At 37.4% G+C, this 12,144-nt stretch overlaps 1 protein-coding gene across 16 annotated transcripts in view; it reads left to right on the forward strand.

Moving 5' to 3' along the window:
- The first annotated feature begins 836 nt into the window (after positions 1-836).
- abi2a (abl-interactor 2a) overlaps positions 837-12,144 on the forward strand; it is a 35,016-nt gene continuing 23,708 nt past the window's right edge. For all 16 annotated transcript variants that reach the window (XM_079880848.1, XM_079880852.1, XM_079880846.1 and 13 more), the window contains exon 1: positions 837-1,025. In XM_079880848.1, the coding sequence (XP_079736974.1) occupies positions 909-1,025 (117 nt within the window). In that variant the 5' untranslated portion in view covers positions 837-908. The remainder of the gene's footprint in view (positions 1,026-12,144) is intronic.

The raw sequence follows: 12,144 nt of genomic DNA on the forward strand, positions 1-12,144 counted from the left end.
CCTCAAGTTGTTCCAAAACTGTTTGAATTTCTTTCTTCCACTGAACACAAAAGAAGATATTCTGAGGAATATGGTAACAGTTGATGGACTGCATTGGCTTCCATGTTGTTATTATTTTCCATACTACAAAATACGATATTTTGAATAATGGCAGTAAGCAAACAATTGATGGGCCCCATTGACTTCCACAATGGGGCCCATCAATTGTTTGGTTACTGCCATTATTCAAAATATCGTATTTTGTGTTCAGCAAACATTGGGTGATCTAGCCATTTAAATAAAAACATAGAAACAGTAAAACAAGAAAAATGCTTAGTAATACAGATTTGTTTATCTGCTGTTTCATCTTCATCTTATGAATAAATTAAAGATAGCATTTTGAAAAAATAATGAATAACATTAAAAAATATTATGATAATATCATGCTTAGATCGTTGGTTAATTTAGCTATTGTAAATATTGTGAAACTCTTAAATCATATGTCCATATATTTTCTCACATTTACATGTAAATAAGATAGTTATTGAACATGCTATGCTATCATATTAAATATTATATTATATTATCATATTATATATCATATAATTATTAGAGGTTAATTTAGCTATCAAAATGATTGTCCATATTATATTATATTTTGTATTATATTATATTATATTATATTATATTATATTATATTATATTATATTATATTATATTATATTATATTATATTATATTATATTATATTAACGCAACATCACTTGCATAAATACGCAAACTCTTCACCATAGTATGATTCGTAAACGCGCTTCCCTGCTTTCCCCAAAACTCAGCGGGAGGTGAAGCCGCTGCACTTCCTGTCGCTAATAGTTGAGCTGTGCGGGCGGGCGCGCGCGTGGAGTGAGTGAGTGAGAGAGAGATGTAAAGATGGCGGAGCTGCAGATGCTGCTGGAAGAGGAAATTCCAGCGGGTCGCAGAGCGTTACTGGACAGTTTCACCAACCTCGACAGAGTCGCCGAATACTGCGAAAGTAACTACGTACAGGTGAGCGGGCGAAGCGTTGCGAAGGAATGCTGATACGCGCTGTTTTTGGAGTTGATGTGTGCTGAAGTGTCTGCGGTGGCTGTTGGTCATCTGTTGAAGCTGAGCACCAACTACTAAATGCGTACACGCAACTGCGGCTTCTCCTGGTTGAGAAATACCGTAAAAGTTTAGAGCACTCGTAGCTGAGGCTGTAAACCAAGCGAGTGCTACTTTTGCAAGAGATGCGCTCAGGTTTGCACTGATTGCAGCGCGTTGGTAGTAATGATTAACGTTACATGATGATCTGACGCACTGGAAAAACTTTGTTCTGTCTCTACGCGAGTAAAACATGCTGACAATTACAGTTCTAAACTACTCAAATGGAGTTTGTCACCTACATTTTGGCTTTATAGACAGACGACACTTGATGTTAGTCATTATAGCAACAGCACTAACAAGTGGTGGAGGAATCTGACAGACTGCTAGATGCTTACTGGATGCTTCCATACTGATGTAATTTATGGCATAGGTTTATTTAACTCTGATTTCTGAAAGAAAAAAAGTCCTCAGGGATTTTAATTGTGCTTGAACACAATTGATAATAAATTCTTGGGATTCTTATTATTTATGGGCACACTATCATATCTGGATCGGTGCATAAATGTTGCTGTAACGATTTCATTGACGTAGTGTCATGTTTTAGGACAGTGATGCATAGGGTCAGTTTTGGTCGTCGACCATTATGGATTATTTGGGGGGGCCGATATTTTAGCAGGGTTACCGACGGCTGATATAAAGCTGATTTATATATCACTCTATTTCCTTTAAAAATGGTAGATAACACATGCTGTATTTTTTATTTTATTTTACGTAACTTTTACTTAATTAGACAAGTAATTTGAAAATCAACCAATATGAAAAAATGTTAACTTAAAAAAAACAAACCTGTAAAATAAACCAGATACTTAGATGTCAACCTCGATTCTTTAATCATTATAGTATTTTTCACAAAGTCAGAAATGGTTAAAAACATCAATAATAAGAAGGTACACACTGTAACAAACAGTGGACTCAACAGATTGGCTAGTCTGTGTGCACTGGAAATCATATTTTCTCAAATAGAGACCAGTTAACCCTGGAAATATTAGGGGGAAAGGTCATATCTAGCCACTGAAGTAAAGAAAAAAGTCATATTTATATAATGAATATTGTCGTTATGTTTAGATTCTTTTATAAATTACTTTGTGTGAGTGTAAAATTTTGGTTATACGGTATTTTGGTTGTACACACCTTGATAAAATTGCATGTAATCAGTTTATTTGCTTAGGAAAGTCGATTTTGCTACTGTTCAAATAGGACAGAAGACTTGTACAATCTAAAGACTTCAAGATGTGGTTAAAGGGCTAGTCTAGTGTTCAAAATGTTTCATCTTTTCTTCATCTGCAATACATTCCTGAAGCTGTTTGCCACTTGTGCTCGATAACCTAAAGCAGTTTTTTTGTGATTCTCAGTACTGATACATCACAGTTCATGGCAATATTTTCTTAGTAGCGAGGCCCAGTCTTAAATATTTAGCCTAGTTTCTTGGCTTTTAGAACAGAGACGTGAATGAAACGAGGGTAGTGTTCCTGAAGGCCGTTTTAATGGTCCTTCTGTTGTATTTTCCATTTTACTTTCTGATCTTATAAACTAACTGTGCTTTTGGATATTATAGACTTGAAATGGTTATTAGTGATCAGTGACTGACCATCTAGGCTACATGAGTAAACTTAACTCACAAGCCTAACTGAAATGCCACGTCATAAGTGACCATTTGGAGCAATTCTGTGCATCCACAGTCCACAAACAAAACACACTTGAGAGACTAGACTACTAACTGATTTCAGTAGTGTTTGTTGTTAGCATGTTGCTAAGCTAATGATCTCATCCTCTAATAAAAGCATAAAACTATATGTAGATATAAAACTGTATACAGATATTATGTAAAAGTCAATTTATTCTGCAGCAGTTTAGCCTATAATGTGGGTTGTGTAATATATTTTAATGTTTTAATCTCTCAAAAGGCCACATATAGCCTATTTTAAAATGTAATTTATTTCTGTGATGGTAAAGCTGAATTTTCAGCATCATTTGGCCAGTCTTCAGTCACATTATCCTTCAGAAATCATATAATTTGCTGCTCAAGAAACTTTTGTGCTGCTTAATATTTTAGTGGAAAATGGGATACATTTGCATTTGATGAATAGAAAGTTAAAAAGAGCTCTCCACTAAGAGCGTTCTGGAACTGGCTTCTTTTTAAACAATATACGCAGTGGTGTCTTTGAATTTGGCTAAGCAAAGCAGCATGATTTAGTCCTAGCTGCCTTCGGTAACAGCCTTCGTGTTGGGAGTGATCCTAATGCTGCCTATTAGAACAGGCAACAAGTCACTTTTTTATTTGTCTGATCTTGCCCTTGGTTTCAAAAGCGTATTTTATGCCATCTTCATGTAGTCATATTAGAGGTTCTCCGTGTGCGAGTGACGTATGATGTTCCATGTTCATCCATGTTCCATGTTATGATGTTCATCACTATGATGTTCCAGGTTGTTCCAGCTTGTTTCGATTATCTCTTGCGATATTAAGAGTCCCATTTTTAATTGGATCCATGTTTGTATGATGTGAGCTGGCTCAAAGGCCCACTCTGAATCCTAATGGAATCTTGGAAGGTGGGGACGCCCTTCCAAAATGTCTGTTTTAATGGCAGCCATGGAGATAATGTAACACACTTTTGACTTAGATTAGAGTGAAGTAGATGTAAATTGAACTTGAACATTGAACATACGTCTTTGTAACGAGTGTTACTCTTACCTTTCAGAATAGTTTGCATTGGGAACAAGCCTATGATGCCTAAAAATGCTGTCCTAGGTAGCTCAGAGGATTTGTACCAGAGCTGGAGAGAGAAGGATAGGAGTGAAAAAGGAGTCAGGGTTACGTGCTTGTACAGATTATTAGCTCTGTTAATTAAAGAGATGTCTGATTGTTTGGCTACATCACATCAGTTGCTTATCTTTATTAGACAAATCGTATGCTTGATTTCATTCCCTCAATGAAGGTTTCTGGGCCTGCGTGTCTGTGAACATCAGCCGTTGGCTGAAGTGTGAAGTTTCAGTACTTGGATCATCATAGAAAGATAAAAGGCCTGTCGGCAAATTTTTATGTATTTAGATCTAAGTTATTTGTGGTGGGGTGTCGTATCCATTCCAGGTTGTTCCAGCTTGTTTCGATTATCTCTTGCGATATTAAGAGTCCCATTTTTAATTGGATCCATGTTTGTATGATGTGAGCTGGCTCAATGGCCCACTCTGAATCCTAATGGAATCTTGGAAGGTGGGGACGCCCTTCCAAAATGTTTGTTTTAATGGCAGCCATGGAGATAATGTAACACACTTTTCTTTGGGTTTCTTTTCCAAGTTGAGAAGGCGCTTGAAAAATAGCAGTTTTTTATATTCCCCCAAGGAGAAGGGTTAGCAAATGACAGAATTTATTTATTGGGAGGAAATCATCAGATTTAGGTTTTGATTCATTGGGCTAAAGAGCACAGTGCTTCAACACCACATTCTTGAATCTTTCACAGTATATGAAGACAAGGGCAAATGAAGCCAATACCTGCTTAAAGGTAAATTAGGCCCCTTGCTGTTGCTTCCAAAATGATGCTTCGAAGCAGACTGGGTTACTCGCTCACACGACTACTTTTCCACTAGTTGCACTGGTGCTACCAACTTTCTCGGTTGTCTTGCCGGTGTTTAAACTGCTCTCCCTAAAAATGGTGCGCTCATGCACATTCAAAACATGAACACATAAAGCCACCTCACAAACAGCTTGCGAGTACCAAATTGCAATAAATTGCCCTTAAATGGTCCAAATACACACAGATGTATACAAAATCACCGTTTTGATTATGCACGTAAACATAGTTGGTTTGGTCTTAAGTGAACGTAAACAGTTAAAATAGAAAATGAATGTGTAACATTATATTGGATCCGTGCATTCAGTCTTAAAGTGACAGCAGCCTAATAATCCTGCTGCTGCCCCGCCCTAGACCCAAAAGAGAAAAAAATCCCCCCACGAAACTCACCAAAAGCGGGGATTTCCCCCATTTTTAAAAAATGAATTTCAGGCCCTGAATTAATGTGACTCCTGTGATCGACAATCTGTGATCGTCTCCAAATGTCTTGATCGGAGCACCCTTTAATATCAGCCCTCAGTCTAGAAGGGACAGACAAGTTAAAACTCTCTGTAAATGAACCCCTGGGTTTATCTTCTCCGAATGTGTGATTGATTTGTTATTATTCAAAGAATGGGTTTGTATGTGTTGAACTGCACTGGCTGTACTCTGTACTCTGACCAGGACATTATCCCAAAGGAAAGTTTTGTCAAGTCGATGTCAGTGTGAGTCTTCGTGAAGTATGCTTCTCCTTTTATGGACAGGATGGCAGTTGGTTTCTTTCATCTCCTGGCACCAGGACTCTTTTCTGTGAGGGCAAACTCTAAGACTACTTACTGGAGAACAAATATTTGCTTGTCGCTCTGCTTACTTTCTTCTCCTTGTATTGTTTGTGTGTCTGTGTGTGCTGTTGGGGGCCAGAGTGTATCAAATCAGTCCATATGTTATGTAAGGAATAATATTCATCCGATCATTAAAGAGGATACATTGACGTCACTTTCCCGCCGGAGTGGCAAAAGAGCTGCTGCATGACTGGATTTAATAGGGGAAACTGTGAAAACACAAAGATTATCAGTTTAAACTAAAGGTTGGACTCTATAGTGTTCCTTACAACTTACCAAAGATCCAGTGATCCATGGATATTGACATGCAGCCAGGCTTCATGTCTCCTAAGTCCTGACTTTATATGTGCCTAATTTTGACGCCGGGAAAATACATAAAGCAAATTTGCCTGTGAACGCTTTCTATAAAAATACAATATAGGTTGGTATATCGGCATATCGTCCAGCCCTAAAGCTTGTATAGTTTTTGTCAGTGTTGATGATTGAATTGATGAGTTGTCAACACAATAACAATACATTTTATTTTTATAGGCTAGGGTATGATTTTACCCCAATATTCAACAGATTGACACAAAATGATGACTACAATGATGATGATGACGTTTCGCTGCCTGGAGTCCAGTGTTTCTATGAATTGCAGAGATGCATTGGCTTCTCTGTTCTGTAGCTTTCAGCAGTCTGTAAAAATATAGCCTACCTCAGATTTCTTGTCAAATCTATTTGTACAGTCATCCTCAAAGCTTTTTCCCATTTTAGATTTGTTTTGTCTGTTTTTCGTGGCATTCAAGCTGAAAGGTCTATTCAACAAAGATTGCTAAAGTCAACAGATTTTACTAATGCACCTACCAATTGTCATTTTGATGGCCCTCTATATAATGGCCAAATATTTTCAGCAGCCAAAATTTCAATGCATCTCTGGTTTCATGTCTCTGCTATCACTCCTATGTTTTGTGTTTTCCCACAAAATAAATGTATTTGATTTTAGGCATCACAACATTTATACAGTATTAGTATTCATTTTTGAGATTAGCTAAAGATTCCTTTTAACAGTATTATAAAATCAGTAACGTTTTAAAGATTAACTTTATATTAGTGTTAGATGGCAAAGGTCATTTAAATGTAAAAACAGAAGAAATGGGCACGAATAATTACACATCTAAGATTGACACATAAATTTAAAACAAATGTTGAATACTGGCCCATATGCTTACAATATATTGTACGAAAAAATCACTGTAATATTCAGTGTTGCTCAATATATCTGAGCTCTATATTGAGCAACACTGAATATTAAAGTGTTTTTTTTTTTCACACAAGACTTTATTTTGGGCCCCTAAACACCCTGAGCCTGTCGTGGCTATTTTCTTTTTGGCTGTGATGTCTTCATGCTGTGCGTTTCGAAGTCTGAATTATTTATTTATTTTTTAAGTAATGCTGCTTCACTTTGGTTGTTATTTAAGTAATTATCTGAGCAAATTATAATTCACACTGGATTGTTTTAGCAGTAATCACATACCAGAGTAATTTGTTTATTATAGTTTTTCTTTTTTTTTAATGGCTTCTCAGGCATGCTTTTTAGTGCTTAGTCATCTTGATTGCATCATTAATGGCATGGAGACATTTAGAGTGTGAACCAGATGTATGTTGCCATTTGAAAAAGGACAGCGAGGCCCATGTTTCACATTTCAGTTTCACTGTGCATTAATTCACCATCTGAGAGCGATTACAGCATATTAGGAGATTTTTGCATCCAGACTCAGCAGTCAGGCCTTACTGTCTCGTCCTTCTCCTCCACACTCTGTCCCTCACCCCTCTCGTGAATTTAGTGAGATGTAAAGCAGGCGTTTCTTTGTGAATTGTCCTCCAGCTTCATGGTGCAGTGCTGCCCTCTCCTCAGGCCAGAGAAACCAGACAACCAACTAGGCCAGAGTGTCAGGAACAGGCAGGCAAAACACTGGCTAAGAGAGCAAGACACACATATACACACACAGAAAGAAACTGACAGAGATGTTAAGAAGGAGAGAAAGAGAGGGGGATGGAGGGAGCTTGTAAGAGTCCACAGTCAAGTCAATTCAGACTATTTATAGAGCGCAATCTTACAGTGAGAAATATAAGATATTTTTGTTTGATACAGCTGTTTGATTCGTGACCTGTTATACAGCATGCGCTAGAGCCACACGATTCTGGATAAATTGAGAGTTGACTTCCATAGTATGGGGGGAAAAATACTATGGAAGTCAATGGGTGCCACTGCCGTCAACTGTTTGGTTACTAACCTTCTTTAAAATATCTTCTGTGTTCTGATCTTTTGTGATCAACAGAAGAAAGAAATGTATACAGGTTTGTAACAACTTTAGGGTGAGTAAGTAATTACAATTTTCATTTTTTGGGTGAACTATCCCTTTAACTACATTTTCAATGTATTTTATGTAATCATTTTGAATTTCAAAAGTTTGGGGTCAGTAAATTTCTATCTCGAAGTAATTCATTGAGGTTTCAAATAAGTGCTGTTCTTTTGAACTTTCTATTAATCAAAATCAATCAAGTGTGATGATACCGATACCGATTTTTGCCGATTATGATTTCCTTTCAAAGAACTACAATTGATAGCATATACAAAGAAATATGGACTTTTCTTTAATGCAAAATGTTATTTTCATAAAAAACAAGTACAAAGACAAGTAATACAATAACAAATATACTAATTTCAAACAACAGCACAAATAAATGCAATAGAATAAAGAGATATGAAATAAACACAGCTTTAAGTTTTTCAGTATACAGTATATTCAAGAAATACTACAGAAATTAAAGTAATCAAATGTAAAATAACACTGGTTAGTCTTCATTGTAAAAATTAAATACAGATTAAAGTAACAAAAGTTATTCTATCAAGAGCAGAGAGTGATTTTCTTTGTCTTATGTTCTTTGATTAACATGACAGACAGCAGCAGGAATATTAGACTGCTGTCTCTTTAAGAGCTTATGCACGGATACAAGATACTGTTACACATCTTGCATTATCTTTCTCAACTAGTTAGGTTCAAAACTGACTGTGTTTAACAATACAGTAAGCCACTCATTTTGGTACTTGCGACTCACAAGCTGCTTGAGTGCCCTATGAGGCGGCTTATGAGCGCCACTTATATAGATCAGTGGTGTGAGCACGAAACCTGCGGGAATTACTAAAATAATGTGCAACACAAGCAGTATTTAACTGGAGCAAATGTGACGGTGAGTGAGAGGAGACGGGTCTGTCACTTCGCCGTCGGAGAGAAGAGAGCGAGAACGCGCAGCTGACGTTATTGCATGTGCCGCTGCCCGCTGGCAACAAAATGGATTGCCTCAAAATCGGTAAGACGTGAGACTGACCGGCCGGTTACCGGTCCGAGCCGTTCATGTGGAAAATTGGCCTGTTCCATCTCTACATATTAGATTGATTTCTGAATGATCATGTGACACTGAAGACTGGAGTAATGGTGCTGAAAATTCAGCTTTACCATCACAGGAATAAATTACATTTTAAAATATATTCAAAACAGTTATTTTAAATCAGAAACATTTCAATCCTTAAACGCAAAATGGTAGGGTACACATACAAAATAATTATTGGTTTTGTTAAAATGTCTGTATTGTGCATCCCTAGTTTTATTTCTTAAAGAAATTTATTGAAAATGTTGTGTGTGTGCAGTGCCATATATCCTTTACTTTCAGCATGGCCAGTCTGTCGTCTGTCAGGTTCATTGTCTGTGCTTAATGTTGGGTTCATTAAATCTTTGTTTCCCTGACAACAGATGCAGTAATTACACTCAGATGGCTATTCACATTTGAGGCATTGAAACCATATACCAAACATAACCTGTAGTACTGTACATGTATTTAAATCCATGTGCTGTTCATGTCTCTCTCTGAACTCATGCTTGGTATAACAATAACAGTCATTTAAAAATGACACAGATCACCTATAAACTCCGCTGAAGCCACACACTTGCTTTCCACATTTGGTTGCTGCTTCTCTCTCTCTCTCTGTGTGAGTTTGTCATCATTACCGGCTCTAGTCTTGTATGTGGCTGATATACTGACAGGCAGCAGTTATAGTGACATGAACCATAATTCTCTTGCAATACCGAGAGAACATCGTGCTGGGAGACAGATGCTTATATTAATTTGGCCAGTTCTGCATTCGTATGCTGGTGAAGATGAAAGAGAGATGAGTCTGTGTGTGTAGGAGGAGAGACGGTGTGGGCTGCTTTGAGTCTCAGTTTAGTCTTCCACATCTGTGATAATACATCCTCAACTGCTCGTTCACATGACTACGCATCAGTGTTGTGGGTGCTGCTTTCAAACTCACAATTCATGTAGTCAAGCTGAAGCAGTTATATAAACTGTTATCTTTTTAATTACACAGTTAACAAGATTTAATTTAATATATATATAAAATTATATATATATTTTATAGGAAAATAAGTATTTGAACACCCTGCTATTTTGCAAGTTCTCCCACTTGGAAATCATGGAGGGGTCTGAAATTGTCATCGTAGGTGCATGTCCACTGTGAGAGACATAATCAAAAAAAAAAAATTCCTGAAATCACAATATATGATTTTTTAACTATTTATTTGTATGATACAGCTGCAAATAAGTATTTGAACACCTGTCTATCAGCTAGAATTCTGACCCTCAAAGACCTTAGTCTGCCTTTAAAATGTCCACCTCCACTCCATTTATTATCCTAAATTAGATGCACCTGTTTGAGGTCATTAGCTGCATAAAGACACCTGTCCACCCCATACAATCAGTAAGAATCCAACTACTAACATGGCCAAGACCAAAGAGCTGTCCAAAGACACTAGAGACAAAATTGTACACCTCCACAAGGCTGGAAAGGGCTACGGGGAAATTGCCAAGCAGCTTGGTGAAAAAAGGTCCACTGTTGGAGCAATCATTAGAAAATGGAAGAAGCTAAACATGACTGTCAATTAGGGATGGGTACCGAAACCCGGTATTAAATGGGCCCCGGTGCTGAATTTTGAAATACAGAGAGAGAGAGAGAGAGAGAGAGAGAGAGAGAGAGAGAGAGAGAGAGAGAGAGAGAGAGAGAGAGAGAGAGAGAGAGAGAGAGAGAGAGAGAGAGAGAGAGAGAGAGAGAGAGAGAGAGAGAGAGAGAGAGAGAGAGAGATCTTTCACGTGGAGCGACGGTGCGCACAACACACAACAGCCCTGCTTAATGAGTGACGTTGAGGACAGAACTAAACATTAACGGCTAGGCTACACTTTAGATCTTTGATATTAAACTAATTTTATTTTAGATTTAGATTTTGGCTTCCAATGATTATAAAAAAGATATTTGAGGTAGGCTATAACCATTAAAAACTAAAGCCGCATTCATTCTGTTTAGCGCAACTTCCTTCCTTTCACAGCAGTGCGCTGTCATTTCTCCCTAAATCCCAAACGTAACGTCAGAATCTGCACGATCGGTGATTGTTGTAAAATGTAGTCTATACTGTTGCTAAACTGCGGGACGCGTTTGATAATAAAAGGCTATTAAAAGTACCAAAATTGACGCAATAGACGCTGTTCCAAATGCGGCGCGCGCTCCGAAACACACCGCAACGAGACAAGCAACGTATATTTTGGGCTTCGTGTGCGCATCTAAATGATCAAATATACACAAAAATATGTCAAAATGGCCGTCTTCACAGATTCACTTAAACAGTTTATTCACTTAAATACAGTTTATGTCTTAAATGGGCGTAAATAGTTGGGAGAAAATATGATGCGCAATAATGATTAGATCTGCATTTGGTCTTAAAGAGGCAGCAGTCTAATAAACCTGCTGACGATTGCTCCATTAATGTGAATCAAACAACAAAACGCAAAGAGAAAATCAGTCGCAGCTCTTAAATGAATAATTTTGGCTTTTGTAAGCTTTAATCTATCTATGATAAACTATGCAGTGTTATTTTACATCTGACTTTATTAGATGTCTTTTTAGCCCATATTACTCCTGAACCGTAATGTCAGTAGACATCTGTTTGTACTGTTTGTGTTTGTACTTTGTTTTTGGTGTCCTATGTCTTCTGTATATAAAGCACAAAAGCCTGCACCCTTCTGCATAACATACATGTTTTATTTGTTTTGTTAAAGCATTGCTTTTTCTTTTGCTATAGATATTTATTTTACATTTCAGAATATAAAGCAATATTAATTATGTTCTAAATTATTTTTTTCCTTTTTTTTAATATAACAAAAAGAACCGATAAGAATACCGTTAAAGTACCGGATCGATAAGGAGTATCGGTAAGAGTAGTAATACCGTTAAAACCTTAACGATACCCATCCCTACTGTCAATCTCCCTCGGACTGGGGCTCCATGCAAGATCTCACCTCGTGGGGTCTCAATGATCCTAAGAAAGGTGAGAAATCAGCCCAGAACTACACGGGAGGAGCTGGTCAATGACCTGAAAAGAGCTGGGACCACCGTTTCCAAGGTTACTGTTGGTAATACACTAAGACGTCATGGTTTGAAATCATGCATGGCACGGAAGGTTCCCCTGCTTAAACCAGCACATGTCAAGGCCCGTCTTAAGTTTG

This window comes from Squalius cephalus (assembly GCF_949319135.1).
Source record: "Squalius cephalus genome assembly, chromosome: 9".
NCBI classification, from domain to species: Eukaryota; Metazoa; Chordata; class Actinopteri; order Cypriniformes; family Leuciscidae; genus Squalius; species Squalius cephalus.